This window comes from Trichomycterus rosablanca, chromosome 7 (genome assembly GCF_030014385.1).
Source record: "Trichomycterus rosablanca isolate fTriRos1 chromosome 7, fTriRos1.hap1, whole genome shotgun sequence".
Taxonomy (NCBI): domain Eukaryota; kingdom Metazoa; phylum Chordata; class Actinopteri; order Siluriformes; family Trichomycteridae; genus Trichomycterus; species Trichomycterus rosablanca.
The window spans coordinates 22,150,487-22,170,647 of record NC_085994.1 but is presented as its reverse complement, the minus strand read 5'-3'; the positions used below and the strand labels follow the sequence as shown (position 1 = coordinate 22,170,647).

Below are 20,161 nucleotides of genomic sequence, written 5' to 3'. Positions count from 1 at the left end.
CCTCTTCAGTCCCAGTGTCCACAAAGTAAAAGAGAGTAACTGTTCACAAAAGTCTACACATTTTTATGGCTAATCGCATACAGAGCCCAATTAGGCGTTTATTTAGTGTATATTTCAGATGCGTTTTAAGTGGAGCAGTGGTAGCTCAGAGGGTACCAAGATGCACTATTGGTCGGAAGGTTGCTAGTTTATGCCCCTTTTGGGCCCTTTACCAATGTCCAAAAACAAATTGCTTCCATTTGTTTTCTGACAGACACGCGCCCTACCCGAGTCTGTACCCGGACCAGTCCCCCAGTGAGGAGTGGAGCATGGAGGAGAGGTTCCGCCCACTCACCTTCCATGGGTTGATCCTGCGCTCACAGCTCGTCAACCTGCTCATCCGAGGAGTGTGTTACACCGAGAACCAATCAGTAAGTGATACACCTCACCCAATCCCAGACGATCTCCATACTCTTAATGAACACAGACATTCACTGCATGTAGCTGTTTTACCTGTACCCACCTCCCTGCAAATAAGAAGGACCTTCATTGCATGATGCTGCCACCATCGTGTTTCACAGTAGGAATGGAATTTGCCAGGTTATATGCTCTGCCCGTTGTAAGCCAATCATAGTGGTTACTGATATTTGATCAGATAATTCTTGTCCTCATGTCCTTTACATGCCTTTTTGCAAAATCTAATTGGTCACATATCTTTTACTGTACAGTGGGTTTTTTTTAATGCATTTTACCCCCTTTTTTCTCCCAATTTAGCATAGCCAATCCACTGCTGGGGACCCCAGCAGTATGCAAGGAGGGTGTATATTTGCCTGACACACACTCCCTCTAATGTGTGTGCAGTCCACCAAAACCTTCTTATTCACCCACACTTCGGTGGTTTGGCGCATGAGGTCGGCTTCGCATACGAAGAGCCACACCCCGATCACTGCGCTCCTCCACTTATTGTACAGGCACCCTGGGCAACTAAGGTCCTTACACAGCTTTGATAAACCCACCGGTCCAGTCCTTTCCCACCCAGCAGAAAAGAGGCCTATTGTGCCTGCTAGAGGGTGCTCAGCCGACCGATTCTGGTGTGCTGGGGAACACATGGCACCAGGATGCACTATGGGAAGAAGGCAAGTCCTGTTCTGCTGGGAAACCTTGGGTCCTGCCATCCATGTGTATGTTACTTTGACACGTACCATCTACCTAAGCGCTGTTGCAGACCATGTACACCCTTTCATGGAAACGGTATTCCCTGATGGCTGTGGCCTCTTTCAGCAGGATAATGCTCCTTGCCTCAACACAAAGCACAAATGCTTCAGGAATGGTTTGAGAGGCACAACAACGAGTTTGAGGTGTTGCCTTGGCCTCCAGATTCCCCAGATCTCAATCCAGTCGAGCATCTGTGAGTGTGCTGAACAAACAAGTCCGATCCATGGAGGCTAACATCTTGCGAGCTCAGAATTTCGGCACTGGTGTGCTAGTGAATTATCCCGCTGTGCCACCTGGGCCCTGTCTTACCACCCTGCCATGTCAATTTGGCCATAAGATGAACTCTAGGAAGATTCAAGGTTGCACCAAGCTTCTTCCATGTTAAAATAAGATCCACCGGCAGTTCCTTGGACTTTGTGGCTTGGTTTTGGTGAATTAAATTTTGATAATTAAAGCAAATAGGATACATCTGGCCACAATTTGGATCGCCACAGCAAAGTGTCTGAATACTTTTGTGCATTATATTACTTTTTTATTTTATTTATAATTAATCATGAAAAACTCTAAAACGTGATTTTGCTTTGTCATTATGAGTGATTATGTGTAGACTATGTAGAGCTCAAGGTGTCTGAATACTTTATGAATCCTCTGTATACCTTGTTTAGTTATTTTTTGATGCTCTGACTCTCAGCAAACTATAAATGTACAGTAGCCATGCGGCCCTTCATGAGAAATCAGCATGTTGGCAGATTATTCCCCACTTTCTGTAATTTGCTCTATTTTGCCATTTTCCCTCTCCTGCAGAGTGCATCTCAGCCACGACTCTCATTCGCAGAAATGACGGAGGATTACCCACGCTACCCCGACATTCATGATCTGGACCTTGCACTCCTCAACCCACGCATGATAGTGGTGAGATTTCACATCAATATAATGCACTAGGGGTCCCAAAAGACAAGTTCTTCCAGTTCTTATTGTACTTTGGTCATAAATTCTCCCAATTTGTATAAAGACAGACATAGCAAAGCAATCCAAAATGAGTTGAGAAATACATCAAGTACAAATCCAGAGTGTGAGGGTCATTAAAATGTTGTAGATCATATACCAGTGGCCTGCCAATTGGTAGATCTCAATCTATCCATTCAACCATTCATGGTTGACCATCATGAAGCCACTCATTATTCATAATAGAGCAAGAGAAGGGGGGTTAACAAACCATGCCTATTGTTAATTGGTAACTAAAGGGTTATTCATTAATGGGATTTTTGCCCTAACAATAGTTCACCAAACTCCAAGAACTCATCAGGGTAATTATTTTTACGTAAGCTCCTTCCTGTTTTCTTATGCATATGTGTTTGTTACTGCAGGATGTGACTCCTTACATGAACCCGAGTCCATACACGGTCTCTCCGAACACACACGTCTCACAGGTGTTTAACCTGTTCAGGACCATGGGACTTCGGCATCTACCGGTAGTCAACGCAGTAGGAGAGGTACAGTTCTCAAGCACCTGCATGACACTTAAGTGTGACGTGCCCACCTGCCGGACACATGTTAGCCAGCACGGGGCAAAAATGTGAAAGACTGAAAGTGTAGTTCTCTATTAAGTTCTCTAATTAAGTGTGATTAGCTTAGCTTGCTTGGTTCTTGTCTTATTGCCTGCTTGTTTGGCTGTGTCTCATTGTTGGTTCGATAGTCTGCTATGCCAGCCTGAAGGTCAGACTCGATGATCCAATCACCAGACTGCATTACGCTTTCCCTCTGCTGCTGTTGATCTCCACTCTGACCTAGAAGAGACATGACTAACACACGCCCCCTCCGACACATGTGCAGTAGCCGATTGCACAAGGCGGGTTTACACATTATCCCCTGTGTCTGTGCGGGTGCCATCAATCAGCCAGCATAGGTCATAATTGCATCAGTTATGAGGAATCCCTTCAAGCCTGTCAGTAGCAGAGCTGAGATTCGAACCGACCAGTTTGAGATGTCAGCTCTGGTATGCTAGCGTGTTTTACTGCTGCGCCACCTGAGCGCCCCTCCTGCCTCCTTTTGCCAGCATCTGTTTGATGTGGTTCTTGGGAACTTAGCTGCTGACTGGGAACTCTTCCTATGTATTGTGGTCGACATGTCTAAATATAGCCTTTATGAAAGTACCACCCTGTATGCAGCTGTCATGAGAGACCCATTCTGGACTTGATTGGTGCCCAGTGGTGACGTGAAAGTCTTTTTTCATGTCTGTTATTGGTGTATTTAGTTTTTCTTTCTTTGCCTTCTTCTTTCATATGTTTAGAGCAGTGGTCCCCAAACATCGGGCCGCAGACCGGTACAAGTCCGTGCGTTATTTATTACCAGGCCGCACAGAAAGAATAAATAATTAGAGATCGCTACATCAGCAATAAAAAAAAAATCTACTTTTTTACTCACGTTATTGCCTCCAATCACCCCTAGGTGGGAGCATCGTCTCATTGCAGTGAAATAAGCTCATTCGTGAGTAGTACAGTTATTCTACTTTAAATCCCCCCGCCCCTGCTGATTTGTGAAATTATATCTTATATGAAACCGGTCCACGGCGCAAAAAAGGTTGAGGAGCGCTAGTTTAGAGCAGGGGTTTTCAACATTTTTGGACATGCGCCCCCTTTCGTGTGCCCCCCCAACCCAAATCCCAGAGATGACTGAGAAGAGAAACTCAGAACGCGCACAAGCTTTGCTTCATACGAATCGAGTCCTGAATCACTTATAGCGATATGGTGAACAAAGCATCTCCCACTACACTTCTTATACACTATACTCTTAAAGACACCCACACCCACCCACATGTCCTGTAGCAGTCAATGCTTTTGTCATCGATTTATCTTCGCTGTTAGCCCTATTAGTTTTACTAGCCAACGGTCCTTTTTTCAGACTGAACTGGATAACATTAAACGTGCGTGTGTGTGTGTGGTCGGCAAGGCTAATTAAATATGTCTTCTGTGGGTGAAAAATGAATTGCTTTAGTTGTAAAAAATCTCGTAATGTCGCACCCCCCTGGACCAGTAAACTCCTGTTTTAAAGCATGGGTTGTACTCAGTGGTGGATTGAGTAGCTGGCATAAGTGGCAATCCAATCTCCTGTCTATTTCTTTTTATGCTTCCCGAGTGATCACTGATTAGGCTCATGTAAATGAATTGTCTGCCTTATGTTTTTTTCCTGGCAGTCCCAGGGGTTCAGTTATACTGCTCCAGTATTGTGCGTTCGGTTAATAGTGTTCAAAAATAAAATTGAACTAAAGTTTTGGGACTGTTTTCAATTGAATGAGAAAAATAAGAGAATTTACAAATCCCTCCTTTTTGTTATTAGCATTTCACACACTGTACCAACTTTTCTGGATCTGAGGTTTGGAGCCCACTTGATATATCTAATTATTAAACAACAGTACCGCCAATTTTCCTGACCTTAATTTGAAAGATTGTTCAAGGTGGCTGAAGAGTAACTGAATGTTTTGGTGACTTTTTTAAGGTCTGGTATTAAGTGTGGCAGTAATTACATAGCAGCCAATGAAGATTTTAGAAATAAACTAAATTAATAAAATGGGTGTCAATCTGGTCCCACTGTGGTTTACAAGGTGTAACAAAAAGCTTCCACAAGGGGGTGTAAGTGGACAAGTTCTTTTCAAGTTTGTGTGCCAGTAAAATTTGTTTATTTAATTAATATTATTTCTTCTGTGACTTTTTTTGGCTTATAACCCGAGCCAGGGTTTGAAAAACGCTGCCCTACCGCCACCATCCTGGTCATACATTCTGTTGACTCAGTTGGTCGTGTCATAGGGAAAGAGGTTTGGATGGAATTAAATTGGCTCGTTATCGCAACCCCTGGCTGGTCAAATCTGCCACATTGAAGGGGGCACATACTAGTCTGAGGTCCATGGGTTGGATGGACTGGGGGGGATTAGACATTAAATTATGAAGCAGATTCTTTTCTTCAATGTTACTAAGATAGTTCTGGTCTGAGGTGCAAGCGTGGACACTGATCCTTCTGTTCTCCTGATCTCTTTCAGATCGTAGGAATCATCACCAGACATAATTTGACGCACGAGTTCCTAATGGCCAAACTCCGACAGCATTACATAACCATCCAGTGAGTCCACATCTCAGCCCACGCTGATCTCACAATGGACCAGAATGCAGCCCGGTCTTATTGCTACACTCCCGGTCATCACAACAAAGTTACTTTTTCCATATTAGCTATAATCTAAACACAGCCATATGGATTCTGACTCATATGCACATTTACATACAGAAATGTATCATACTAACTGGAAACATGGAACAAAACTCTACTTGGGTGAATGAACAGTACCTTTGCGTTTCTTTATCAAGCTCACTGAAGCACTTTGATTTGAGTTTGTGTTTTTGTTTGTCAGACTTGTATTTATGTGAATATGCTTGCACTAATCGACTCATTTCAGGAAGAATGTTTCAAGCAGCCAGTAGGAAATATTGCAATATCACAAACAATATGACATCAGAACCTACAGTATTCTTATAGATACTTAGAGACTTATTTTTTATGCATTTTTAGCGCGTCCAGTTTTTACCCAATTGCGTCATGCTTTCTCTCCACTGGAGCTGACTCTTGCCCCGATTGAGGAGAGCGAGACTGACACACGCCCACTCCAACACGTGGGCAGCAGCCGTGGCGAGTGCAATACGGATCAGCACTGTGTATGGAGAGACACACCCTAGTCCCTATCTGGCTTTTTTTTTTTTTTTGTTATGCATTTTCTTCCCTTTTTCTCCCTTTTAGTGCGTCCAATTGCACGATTGCGTCATGCTTCCTCTCCACCAATGCCGATCCCTGCTCTGATTGAGGAGAATGAAGCTAACCCACGCCCCCTCCGACTTTTGGGCAGCAGCCGTATGCATCTTGCGTCACCAACACTTTGACGAGTGCAATACGGGTCAGCACTGTGTACGGAGAGACACACCCTGACAGCACTGACACTCTTTTCTCGTCTCTGTGCAGGCGCCACCAATCAGCCAGCAGAGGTCGTAATTGCATTAGTTATGAGAGACTCCCTATCCGGCTTTAATATCCCACCCATATCTGAACAACAGGCCAATCGTCGCTCACTCGGCTGCTCAGCCCAGCCAGCAGGCAGAGCTGAAACTCGATACGATGTATTCGAGATCCCAGCTCTGGTGTTCCAGCGTGTGTTTTTACCGCTGCGCCACCTGAGCGGCCAAGACATCAGATTTTAGTGGGACATTCAGCCTCTAACATCCAGGTACTAGACAGGCCAGTAGTGCATAATGTGAGAATACTGCCTAGTTTGGCATTTGAGACACAGACAAAGCGTCAAAGTCCAGAAAAGAACTGAAGTTTGTCCATCGTTGTTTGTCCATCGTGTTGGGTCCTTACTAGAACAACTGCACATTTAGCTGCCACTAAATGAAAATGTTATGGGGAGAAGAAACCTTCTCAGGGCGTGTTTGCAGTTATGGACTGATGAAACCACTACAAAGTAACCAGTTTATTAATGACATTTCCGATACTGTGATCTGATATTCTATCATGTAGTCAGATGATGATTATTTGCAGTAATGTGTGATTATGTACATATTAGAATGAAGCTACATTCACAATAGCACATGTACGTTAAGCATTCCCTGATTTTTGTTTACATTGTTTTATTTAAGATTAAGCTTCAGTGAGATTTACACTACCTGTCAGTGATGTTAAACACAAACTAATGGTTTTTCTTTTGTTTGGAAATGCTTTAAATGGATTAAATCAGTATTATATTTTGACATTGTAAATGAACCTGTTACTAAAAGATTTGTTTTGTTTTGTTTGTTTTTAATACATACTTTTAAAAGACTACATTGATTTTTATTGTTAGTATTCTGTGAATGAAGATCATGTGCATTAAGTACACTCCGAAACTTGCCTTCAATTCCTTTGCTACCAGATTGCTGTCAATTCTATGGCTAACATTTGTGTTTGAATCGCAGATGTATGAAAATTAGGGCTGTCACGCGATAAAAAATTTGAATCAAGATTAATCGTGATTAAAGAATCAAATTAATCGCAATTAATCGTGTGCAGAAATAACAGAACAATTTGAACAGTTATACACATTTTTATTGCAAGAACATGTTTACCAATAAAAAATTAATTAAATTATGATTCAATTATTAAATCTAAATTATTTTTAGAAAGCCAGCCAATGCCTTTATAGAGTTGTTACCCATCTTTCAACCAGTGGTGTAACTAGGAGCTTATTTACATTTTTACATTTTCTGCATTTAGCAGACACTCTTATCCAGAGCGACTTACAGAAGTGCTTCCATAGTAAACATTTCATTTCTCAAGTTTTAGTAAACAACAGTCAAAGAACACAAATCTGCTGAAACCTGTTAGAACCAAAGTGTTATTTTTTGGGGGGGTTTTTTGGAAATGGAAAAAAAATGTTAGTAAATAGGTACAAGTCAGCTTAAGTGTTTAGTAAAAAGGTGGGTTTTTAATCGTTTTTTTAAAGACAGCAAGAGACTCAGATGTTCGGACAGACAGAGGAAGTTCATTCCACCACTTGGGTGCTAGAACAGAGAAGAGCCTTGATGCTTGTCTTCCTTTAGTCCTGGGTGGAGGCTCTAGTTGAGCGAGACTAGTGGCTCAAATCGAGGGCCCCAGTGCAAAAAAAAAATGTGGGCCCCCTCAACAAATTGCATATGCTGATAGCTGATCAGAATGAATTAAAAGTACTCACTCAGAAGTTACACTTCAAGTCCAAATTCCTGCCTCTGTATTTTCTCTGCACAGTTTTAGTCATTTTAATTTTACTTAACGAAAATATTGTAATATAATAATAACGACCTGGTGAGTGTAGCTAATGTGGTCCCCATGGGACCCAGTGCACCTGCCCCAACCCCCGCCCCTGCCCCCCGTAGTTACGCCCCTGTGCAACACGTATAACATCCTGTCCACCCTCATCGTTAACTATGTTAAAGTGTTTATACAGTCCGTTGTGATCCATTTAACACCAGTGTTTGTAATGTTCCATGTACAGTCCATGGGCTCACCATCCAAATTCATCTGAAATAAAGTTAGGTAATAAAGTCTGAGCTCATTTAGCCTATAACGCGTATCCGTGTGCTCAGACGCCCGGCGAGACAAATGCGTCTTTGACCAAAGATGATATTAAAGCGTCAATTAATAACTAATTTGTCTAGTGATGATTTTTCACGCTTTTTGAAAACAAAAGTTATTATTTAAAATACCTGATATTTCGCAATATGTAGCAGCTCGAGTAATTTGTAACTCACGACCGCACTGGAAAAGACGCGTTATCGCTATACAGTATAAACACAATGTTACTTTGTGAAAGCGGCGCAAATTAAAACAAAAACACACATTTACGTGGCACAAACACACCTTAATAAAAATAGTTCGATTAAAATGTTTAATCGCGATGAATTTTTTTAATCACGTTTAAAATTTTTACGCGTTTATTAACGCAATTAACGACAGTCCTAATGAAAATGATTAGAATTTTACTTATATGCTTCCCATTTTGTGGCAACAGTTTGTGGCAACTGTTCCGGGTTGACTGTTCCACTTGTGCAAGTCAAGTCATGTTTATTTATAAAGCACGTTACTATAAAATCAAGACAAGCCTGTTGGGGACATCTTAATAAAAACTGGTAAGCTGTTCCATAACTTTGAGGCAGCCACAGAGAAAGCCCAGTCACCTTTGGACCTCATCCGAGAGCGTGGGACAGTTAAAAGCAACTGATCGGAAGATCTTAGAATTCCGGTGGTAGAGTCAATAAAGACTCAAAGCAACATACATAAAGGTTGGACAAGTTTGGGTTTATAAAACTCAAGTGGCCTGCGCCGATCTTTAAACTTTTACGGGTTCACTTCCAAGCGGCACTATTAGCTAGTTGGTAGTCTACAAACAGAGATGCTTGGCGAGATGAGTTGGTGTTTCTGAGGCCGAGTGACGGGTTGGCGTCTTGTCTTGGGTTCTGTTACTGCAATGCGCCTAGTGATTCCAGGGAAACCAGATTCTACTTGATCCTGACCAGGATAAAAACACAAAATGAAATGCCACTTTACAAAATATACAGTAGTCTATGGGGAAATTTGCCCACGATTGAGAAGAAAATTCAAATGCCCACCTGGCTGAGAAGAAATTTGGCCAACTGCTAAGACAGCTTCTAAATGACACACAGTCTGTGTTTGCGTGCTCTTTAGACGATAATGTTTCTATATTTGGCTTTATTAACCATCCCTCTCATCTTTTAGTATTCCCTTGTTCTTGCTGCTGAGAAGCACGATCCTAGCATGATGCTGCCACTACTGTTTTACACTGTGCAGGTGGTATTAGCCAGGTCTACCTGCTGAATGGTCTGTCTCATCAGACGATCTTGTTCTCTTGATGTTGGGACATTTACATGTCGTTTAGCAAACAGGTTCACCGAACTCGGCACAGAACTTTTAAAGCTTTTGTAGTGATTATTTGGTTCTTTCTTACTTTCCATCCTGTGTGGATACTCAATCTGCCCGACTGTGGTTCAAAGTTGTGTCTAGCTTCTTCAATTTAAAAGTTATTGAGGTCCTCTGTGGTCCTGGGAACACTTAAAAAGCCTTAGGCTGCGTCAGTACTAATGCTCCACTGACCATATCGAAGCACTTTATAGTTCTACAATTACTGACTGTAGTCCATCTGTTTCTCTGTGTGCTTTGTTAACCCCCTTCCATGCTGTTCTTCAATGGTCAGGACCACCACAGAGCAGGTATTACTTAGGTGGTGGGTCATTCTCAGCACTGCAGTGACACTGACATGGCGGTGGTGTGTTAGTGTGTGTTGTGCTGGTATGAGTGGATCAGACACAGCAGCACTGATGGAGGTTTTAAACACCTCACTGTCACTGCTGGACTGAGAATAGTCCACCAACCAAAAATATCCAGCCAACAGCGCCCCATGGGCAGCGTCCTGTGACCACTGATTACGATCTAGAACAGTGGTGGGCAAACTACGGCCCGCGGGCCACATACGGCTGTTAGGCTGTTTAATCCGGCCCGCTGAGTATTTACAAAACTGTCCTAAAACCGCATTAATTTCATCTTTTTCCTGCACTACTTGCAGGAAATTGAAACTAGTGTTTCAATTGATTCCACTAGATGGCGCACGCCAGGCGGTTAGGGTTGGACCTATACAAAACTATACCACACCGTCATAGGAACATTGATTCGGCTGTTTAACATTTATTATTTTTATTCTTTATAATAATAAACCAGAACCATGTTTTAGGCAAAACAACATCCATAAAAAACATCATGTAATCATGTAACAACAGCGCAATAACATTTTTACATAATCCATATAGCGTCGGCCCTGCCTGCGTTACTTTAGTTTGGTCCTAAGTCGGATTCGAGCCTAGGGCGGAAAAACATGAGCGACGCGCTCTGCCCACTGCGCTACTCAAACAGTGGTGCAATTAACAGGTTATGCTGATATAACCTGCGCACACATGGCATTACTGAGACTAAAAGTGAACACTACTTAGAATAATAACCAAACTAATTCCCTCGGTAGCAGCAGTTTCCTTCTGTTTCATAAATATCACCCTGTCTCAGTCTAATCTGCTGCATTTCTCTCCCATTGATAACAAATACGGAACAAAGCGCGTCCAGTATCAGTTCAATATGGAACACCACGTTTAGTTTCCAAACAAGGAACGATTCTGTATTTTACGGGACGGTTGGCAACCCTACTATCACCCCAGCATGATCAAACCACTTGACTGGTTTAAAATGTTACACATAAACCATTAACTTATGTTGGAAGTGCTGCTTTGGTTAAAGGCTGAATTGGTTTTGTTTAGACGGCGATACACCAAGATAGAAACAAAGATAAAAATAATAAAAAATGCATTTAAAAAAATCACATTCACGCATGTGTAAATGTGCACATAAAAGAAGTCTGTCGTTTCATTTATATTCAAAAATTCATCCTTTAATCACGAAAATAAAGGTTTAAATGTGAATTTATGTTAGTTCCAAATCACCCACCCATCCCCCCGCACCCACCCGGCCCGTCTGTCAATTTTTAAAACCCAGTGTGGCCCTTGAGCCGAAAAGTTTGCCCACCCCTGATATAGAAGATGACCAACTCAAACAGCAGCAATAGATAAGCGATCGTCTCTGACTTTACATCTTTAAGGTGGACCAACTAGGTAGGAGTGTTTTATAGAGTGGACAGTGAGTGGACACTGTATTTAAAAACTCCACTCATACCAGCACAACACACAAACACACCACCACCGTGTATGTCAGTGTCACTGCATTGCTGAGAATGATCCACCACTTAAATAATACCTGTTCTGTGGTGGTCCTGTGGGGGTCCTGACCATTGAAGAACAGAGTAAAAGGAAGTTAAATAAGTATGTAGAGAAACAGATGGACTATAACTGTACTGTATTGTGTACAAAGGGCTTTCTGTATCCACTGTACAGATCTACAGAGTTGTTCGGACCCGGGTCATTATCTGATTCCCTGAAATTCGATATAGCCTCCTGAAGTTTGCATATTAATTAAAAAGTAAATTAAACACATCCTGTCCTTAATATAGCTTCTGCCCATTATGCATGCTCTTAATATGAACCTGACAGCAGCAGCTGGCTAACTATTGTGCCGCTTTTTAATGACAGTCTATATATCGTGGTTCTGAGCTAATCCGTTTAGGAAATGAGACTTTGCTAATCCACTGCCCTTGGTGGAATATTCCACCGAGATCCGTTGTCTCCATTTCTTGCAAATCAGTGGTGAGAATGTGTTCTTTTCTCATGACAGGAAGCTTGGAATCGCCGGTGATGGTTGAGTAGGAGGACTAATGGATGCTGAGAAACCTGACTAGACAGGAAAGACAGCGAGTCAAACAAACCCGTCTCTGATTCCATCCGGATCGTTCAGGCTGTCACCGGCTATTCACGCGATGGAAGTCATTATGTAACAGGCAAATTCACGGCACTGATCAGAGCAGAACTGTGGCACAGTAGGTACACTGTGTCTCATGATTGACCTCGCAGGCCAGCGGCACCTCTGAGAAACAAGACTCATTGGTTTTGAGTTAGCTAATCATACCGCTGCGTCATCCAAGCGCCCTTTAGCTATGCCTTTTTTAAGCACACCATATAGAAGCACTTTGTAGTTCCACAATTACTGACTGTAGTAAAACCTGCTTTCACCTTGTTCTTCAATGGTCAGGACCCCAACAGGACCACTACAGAGCAGGTATTATTTGGGTGGTGGATCATTCTCAGCACTGCAGTGACACTGACCTGGTGGTGGTGTGTTAGTGTGTGTTGTGCTGGTGTGGGTGGATCAGACACAGCAGCGCTGCTGGAGTTTTTAAATACCGTGTCCACTCACTGTCCACTCTATTAGACACTCCTACCTAGTTGGTCCACCATAACATGTAAAGTCAGAGACGATCGCTCATCTATTGCTGCTGTTTGAGTTGGTCATCTTTTAGACCATAATCAGTGGTCACAGGACGCTCCCCACAGGGCGCTGTTGGCTGGATATTTTTGGTTGTTGGACTATTCTCAGTCCAGCAGTGACAGTGAGGTGTTTAAAAGCTCCATCAGCGCTGCTGTATCTGATCCACTCATACCAGCACACACTAACACACCACCACCATGTCAGTGTCACTGCAGTGCTGAGAATGGTCCACCACCTAAATAATACCTGCTCTGTAGTGGTCCTGTGGGGGTCCTGACCATTAAAGAACAGGGTGAAACGGGGTTAACAAAGTATGTAGAGAAACAGATGGACTACAGTCAGTAATTGTAGAACTACAAAGTGCTCCTATATGGTAAGTGGAGCTGATAAAATGTACAGTTAGTGTAGAATCGGTGTAAGGCACCTCAATAGGCAGCACAGACCTTGCTCTAAAGCCACTCCTGTGTTGTTTTGGCTGCATGCTTTAGGTTAGTGTCGTGTATGAGTTTGCATGCTCTGTACAATCCCTTCATTCTTATCCCTTCTAGCATGATACTGTCACTTCTGTTTTTCACTCTGAGGGTGGTATTGGCCAGGTGCCTCAACACGCTGATCAGACCCATGGCAACCCAGACCAGTATAACAATAAATAATTATGGAAATTTGTACTCTGTTGGTCAATCACAATTCCAATTCATCCCATCAGGGAAGTGTGGAGTTCCATCACCCATGTTTTGCTGGAACAGGACTCGAACTGATTTATAAATCTGTTATTTAGGACAGGTGTCCACATACTTTCTCTGAACCGAGCGAGTCCTTCGATCAAAGTTTTCCCACGTCTGATCCCCACAGCCTTATGAAACGTGGGTAGTGAATCATTTTTCTCTCCGAGCTCGAAGTGTTTCATCCAGCCACCGTGGATCACAGTAATTACACACTCGTTTCCCCGAAGTTCTCTTTCAACAGGTGTGAGCCGGAGCCATCTCCACACCTCTCCACTCCAACTGAACGAGCTCTTTTTTTCCGTGGGCTGGTGGGAAGTCGAGGTAATTTGAGAAGCTGGAAAAGTTTGAGCAGATGAGCCCCTGACCGTCTGGTAGCATTGATGAGACTGTTGGCCGGTGATGTGAACGTGGCAGGTTTCTAATTGGAGGCGTCTGCTGTGGCGTGGTTGGAGAACTGAGGCATTATTAATGCAATCAGGAGTGGCTCCTGCTGGGGTTAGATAATGGGATTAAAGGCGGTGCGGCACAGGCTTTTCGCTAAAGGTTAGCGCGGGTGTCTGTGAGCTCGATGCTAATAACCTCCTGCTGTGGCCGCGACGCTGCTAATAATTATCGTACATTAGGCAGGATTCCATTAGAAAAGATTTAGCACTGGGGGGGGGTCTCTGGTTGCCCATATTCTCGGGCGATGGGTGCTAAAATGCCAGTATTTGAGTCAAATCATATTGTCTCGCGCTTATAGACGAAACATGTGGACACCTGACCATAAGCAAAACCATTGGCATTAATAGCGAGTTGGCTTACTACCAGATTTTGGACTGTATGTATGGGAATTTGTGACCATTCAGTCTTTGTGACTCACTTGCTAATGTGTAATGAAAACAGAAAATATGCCTGGCACACCCCTGACATCCCACCCCTTCCTTTTTGCACCCTGATTCAGTTGTGGCCAATTGGAGCTTCAAATGAGGAGGCTGAGCCTGTCATTGTTCTGACACATGCACAGCCAACCACTTCTTTTCACCTGCCAGGGGTGTGGTCACACAGAGTGCCATCCGCGCCTCAACCGAACAGCATGTTTTGGCCATTGTTCCTGCTCCTACAGGCACATAAGCGCATGGTCGGCTGATAGCAGAGCTTGAATTAAAACTTAAGAGGTTGAGATTTCAGCAACAGGGTCATGGGCGGCCAAGGCTCACTGATGCACGTGGGGGGCGAAGGCTGGCCCGTGTGGTCCGATCTAACAGACGAGCTACTGTAGCTCAAATTGCTGAAGAAGTTAATGCTGGTTCTGATAGAAAAGCACCAACAATGGGCACGTGAGCGATGGAAGAAGGTGGCCTGGTCTGATGAATGTGTGTTATCTGGGGAACACATGGCACCAGGATGTACTATGGGAACAAGGCAAGCTGGCGGAGGCAGTGTGATGCTTTGGGCAATGTTCTGCTGGGAAAACTTGGGTCCTGCCATCCATGTGGGTGTTACTTTGACATGTCCCACCTACCTAAGCATTGTTGCAGACCATGTACACCCTTCCATGGAAACGGTATTCCCTGATGGCTGTGGCCTCTGTCAGCAGGATGATGCGCCCTTCCTCAAAGCAAAAATGCTTCAGGAATGGTTTGAGGAGAACATCAACGAGTTGGCCTCCAAATTCCCCAGATCTCAATCCAATCGAGCATCTGTGGGATGTGCTGGACAAACAAGTCCGATCCATGGAGGCCCCACCTCACAACTTACAGGAGTTAAAGGATCTGCTGCTGACATCTTGGTGCCAGATACCACAGCACACCTTCAGGGGTCTAATGGAGTCCATGCCTCGACGGGTCAGGGCTGTTTTGGCAGCAAAAGGTGGACAATATTAGGAAGGTGGTTATAATGTCATATATATAAAGTCTCTTTATTTAATTCATTGTATGAGTCTTGCCTTCAATCACCAAGATTAAGAGATGAATGAATAAAACAAATGTTTTCGTTCCTCTAGGAGGTTTATTCATACCAATATGAACACAAAGAAAATGTACAGGTATAATATGAAGTGCATGACAACATCTGAATAGTCATAAAACAGCAGAATTTTCTAGATTAAATAATATTCACTTCAACAGAAGGACAACTCAGCATGGTGAGTGTTTAATATAAATAGGATGTGAATACCATACACATATTGTTCAATAAAAAGAAAAAACAATCAATGATTCACCCGTTACTTCCACACCTCAAAGAAAACAGATCTCCAAACGCATGCTTGCACAGTACTTCATTTGATCCAGTCTCTCGGTTGATCTCTTCAGACGTTTAACCTTTCATGGAGTTGCAACCGAGACTGCTGGAGCCGATGCGGTCCAGCCTCCCCCCGAAGCAGCCGGAGTAGTTCTTGCTCCTTGTGGACAGCAGGAGATCTATGAGGTGTCTCCTCTGTGCCTCCAGTCCCTCGTCGGTGTTGCTCTCTTCAGGCACAGGGGCCTGGTCCTCCCTGTCTCTCTCTCTGGCCGGAGAGGTCTGACTCTGACTGGACGCCGTATTCCTGTCCTCATAGTCCACGGCTGCTTCGGCGTCCTCCTGCGCTGCCAGGGCTTCCTCGAACTGCTGCAGCAAGCTCTGAGAGGAACGTAACAGAGGGGGAGTTGATTAGCGTGGTCATGTTCAGTAACCGTACAGTCGACATTCAACAGACATACAAAAAATGAAATTGGGACATTAGAAATGAGCTGGATGTTGAATGGGAGCTACAAAAAAATAGAAATCAAAAGGAATTTGGTCAAAAAAGGCAACCTAAATAAGTTAAACATTGTTTTGTAGTTTTAGATGTTGTACTCATCAAAAATGTGACTCAATTACTGTATTCATGATAAAAGAAAGCTTACACAAACACCTTCAAGTCATTCAACTCTTTTTACGTTTGCACTTTTTTGTCCCAGTTTAGAAATTTCTAATTCCCTATTACAATTACTGTGCACTTGCACCACCCCCACCATGGCCATACAGAGCCCACCATGGCCATTTCTAGCTCGTGACACATGAGATTCTTTACCCCAGTCAGCAATGGATCCTCAAGGAGAACTCATTTTCACCGAGGGCCACATCTGCATTATGGTGGCCCTCAAAGGGCCGATTGTATTGTATCCTGCTGTGACTACAGTCTGCCTTTTGAGTCTTGCACAATTTGTTGTTTTTCTTGGAGGCTAAATTCTGTGTTTGGTGTCAAAATGCCAAATGTATACTGTATATTTATAATGTATATCTACTGTATATTTATATTGTACTCCTTTACCACAGACACGGCCTCATAACACAAGAGACGTACCGGTTTTTCTTCTTGTAGCACATCTGTCATTAAATTACCTTCATTCTGCTTTAATTTTCTCTTCTTGTATATTTTGGGATTATTTGTAAATATTTCTCAACATCACTTGTTGGAAAACCACCTCAGTTAAACACTGATGTGGAAACACTGCAATCTAGTGGCGGGATGCGGTCACTTTGCTGGTCACAAAATCGGCATGCATTGTGTGAGATGCAGTTTATGTTTTTATGATTTTTACAGCGTATTTTAAGACAATCATACATCTTTTAATCTCTCGCGGGCCACATAAAATGACGTGGCAGGCCAAATTCAACCCGCAGGCCTTGAGTTTGACACATGTACCCTACAGCGTAGAGAAGTCGACCTCCACTACTCGTACCAATTCTCATCCAGAAATTAAAGGGTAGCATTTGCCCTTTTTGCTAAGAAGAAAAACTGGGAAACTGTGGCTGCGTCCGAAATCGCATACTTACAGAGTACGTACTAGATTCGAGGAAGTACGCACCGCTCGGCCGGTAAAGAAGTACGCGCTTTCAGTACAGAAGTGTGCAGTATGCACACAACACCCCTACGTACTACACCCGGCATCTTACCAACGTTAAGTGATGACGAGTGGACGTGATGACGAGTGGACGTGATGACGTAATATCCCCATAGTTACAGACCGCTTGCTCATTACAAGTCCCGCTCGCCAAAATTTTGGATATTTAACGTTATTTATGGTTGTACACAATAATATTTTTATTTTGTTTATCTTACTTACACTTGTAAACTCGTAGGCTTCGAACGCCTACGCAGCTCCAGTTGCATTATGGGATACATTAGCGGACCGAAAGTGTGTATCGCTTGCATACAGAAACGCAGGCTCAAACAGAAACGTTTTTATGTATTTATTATTAAAATTAAATATTAAATATTAAAAATTAAATATTATATATATATATATATATATATATATATATATATATATATATATATATATATATATATATATATATATATGTATATATATAAAATATAAATTCGTTTAAACTCATTTTTTATTTACTACTTTTGTATTTCCTCCCCTCAGATATAGCTAATCATGTTTGTATGCGTTTCTCGCAGCAGAACGTGTAGATCTGCCCGTTTTAGAAGCGAGTGAACTACATTTCCCAGAAGCCCCAGCGCTGATTAGCGCTAACTCGCAGCACCTGAGATTTACCCATTTAAGCAAGCCTGACAGGCAGTCTGTGCTGAGTCAAATTCAGTCGGTAAGGTAGTTGGTCGGTGGACGGTCCCTTGCTTTATTAGCAATTATCGAACTAAGTATTTAATTAAAAACTGCGCTTTTAAATCGTCTGCAGCTTCTGTATTGGGAAGCCATTATTCTAATGAATAAAGTGAATCATTTCGCGAATCGACTCTCCATCTGAATCTGACTCGCGAGTCGATTCTTAGCTTTAACGATTTTTTTTTTTTTCTCCTGTATTCTCTCTCCTAGTTAAAATGTTTGGGAATAAACGTTTTGGATCTCGGCTCGTGTATCAACTGATTGGTGGACTGAGTAGCTGGTTGGCTGACCACGGTCGTGGGTCTCACCTAGGGCTTTTGTTATAGTTTCTTTCCTTTTGTTATAGTTAGGTTCCTAATTAATAGCACATTTGGGTTCTGTTTTGCGCAGCTGGATAGTGTTTGTTGTACCAGCTCACCCCAGTACAGTATGAACACAATTCGATCGGCCAAATAGAATCATTGGGAATTCGAACCCTATATCCCAGCAGTGGAGTACAAGCATAATTTACCTCAGTTTCACCCAAACGCCCTCAAATGATGTAATTGTGTAAGAGTGTTTCACTTTGATCAAGCAGTGCCATCGAATGGATTTCTGCTTTGTCTCTAGTGTTTCTGGGAAGCACTTGACCCACCTCAACTCTGACTAGGATGAAGCGGTAAAATATCTATAAATTGTATTAAATAAAAGTCAAGATTTATTTATTTTCATCCTCCACCGTGCTTTGAAGATCAGATCAAATCACTGATAGACATCCGCATATTGGACCCATGTTGCTGTGCACCACCCGCACTACACCCTAACAAACACCTTCCCTTTTAAAAATTGCTTGCAGTAACATACATTATATGGAGAAAAGTATTGGGACACCCCTTCTAATGATCAAATGTGTCTGTTTCAGCCACAACGATTGCTAACAGGTGTAATAAATCAATTATATAAAGGACATTGGATGCTTCCAACAGTTTAGGGAAGGTCCTTTTCTGTTCCCGCAAGGTCTATAAAGACACGGGGGGGGCTAGGTTTAAAGAAACTTTAGTGGTCTGCACAGAGCACTGACCTTCTCACTAAACATCTTTAGAATAAACTGGAACATCAATGTCCAACCATAGTAAGGCTCTAGAGTCTAGATTAAATGAGTGCAATTTCCCACAGACACACTTCAAAGTCTTGTGAGATGCCTTCTCAGATGAGTTCCTGTTGCTACAGATGAGAAGATCGCATAGAGGTCATTTTATTTTAATGCTAATGGGATGTCCAACAAGCTCATGGTCAGGTGTCCAAATATTTTTGGCCATATAGTGTATTTTACCAGAAAGGTCTCCAAATTCTACACCCCAAAACATTGGACAGGGTATGAATCCATCCCAGGGCAACCCAACTACAACATTCCACACTATAAGGAAAAATCAGACCATGCAGATTGAATAAAACCCACCTTAAGCTTGTCGATGCTGCTGGCCGAGTTGTGCCTACTCAACACATGAGCCCGTACGGCTAGCTGGTGACAGAGCAGGACCAGCAGTCCTGTTACAATAAGTCCTTTAACCATCCCTGGCTTGCTTTTGCACCGAACTCTGACTTTCTGACCGGGCTGAGCGTCTGACTCCTTCTTTTATTGAGACGCTTGACTGAGCAGGACTCATCCTTTCATGAGCCATGTGGTGAGCATTCCAACACCTCGGTCCTGATAAGTCCTCCGAGTAGATTTCCTTTTAAGTGGCTGTTTGGTGCTGCATGATTTGCTTTTTACGAAGGCCGTGGTAAGTGACGGCTCCGGCACTGACAGTGAGTGACCTCGAGAGCAGGACTTAGGGGCAGGAAGAAGACGTGACGTTCGACATCGGGCATTCGTCCACTAGACATTCCTGGCGTTGTTCGAGCGTGGGGTCAGCGCTGATAACTTCAACCTATACCGAGTATATGATGGCTGTGGATGTTCCATATTTAGATGGAAAGCTTATCTAGGTGAGGAAAATAGAACACAGCAGTGAGAGAAACTCATCGTCCGCTTTGTGATCACCTGATCAAACTGAATGATCTCAGACAATTAAACAAAACAAAATACCCTTGTGGAAAAAAGGTAACTTCTCCTTTCTTACTCAGTCGAGTAACCTCAAACCTCAGTTTGTAACATCATGTAGCTTATTGAACACAGCCAGGCTTGGTTCTAAA

At 42.9% G+C, this 20,161-nt stretch overlaps 2 protein-coding genes across 3 annotated transcripts in view; one reads left to right on the top strand and one right to left on the bottom strand.

Annotated features, from left to right (window-relative positions):
* clcn6 (chloride channel 6) overlaps positions 1-7,294 on the top strand; it is a 44,280-nt gene extending 36,986 nt beyond the window's left edge. For both annotated transcript variants that reach the window (XM_062999140.1, XM_062999141.1), the window contains exons 20-23: positions 254-410; positions 1,999-2,106; positions 2,562-2,687; positions 5,228-7,294. In XM_062999140.1, coding sequence (XP_062855210.1) covers positions 254-410; positions 1,999-2,106; positions 2,562-2,687; positions 5,228-5,311 — 475 coding nt within the window. In that variant the 3' untranslated portion in view covers positions 5,312-7,294. The remainder of the gene's footprint in view (positions 1-253; positions 411-1,998; positions 2,107-2,561; positions 2,688-5,227) is intronic.
* An 8,223-nt stretch (positions 7,295-15,517) lies between these two features.
* nppa (natriuretic peptide A) lies at positions 15,518-19,538 on the bottom strand. The gene is made up of 2 exons (XM_062998516.1): positions 19,425-19,538; positions 15,518-16,007 (listed from the first exon to the last, which is right to left on the bottom strand). Exons 1-2 carry the CDS (start codon positions 19,536-19,538, stop codon positions 15,705-15,707), a joined length of 417 nt encoding a protein of 138 aa, XP_062854586.1. The 3' UTR covers positions 15,518-15,704.
* Between the last annotated feature and the right edge of the window lie 623 nt (positions 19,539-20,161).

What these genes read in the sequence shown, in the direction of transcription:
- nppa (XM_062998516.1), bottom strand. Translation starts at nt 19,538, where the DNA reads ATGGTTAAAGGACTTATTGTAACAGGACTGCTGGTCCTGCTCTGTCAC. An exon ending in GCAGCATCGACAAGCTTAAG is followed by an intron (nt 16,008 to 19,424) that starts GTGGGTTTTATT and finishes CGTTCCTCTCAG; the next exon opens with AGCTTGCTGCAGCAGTTCGA.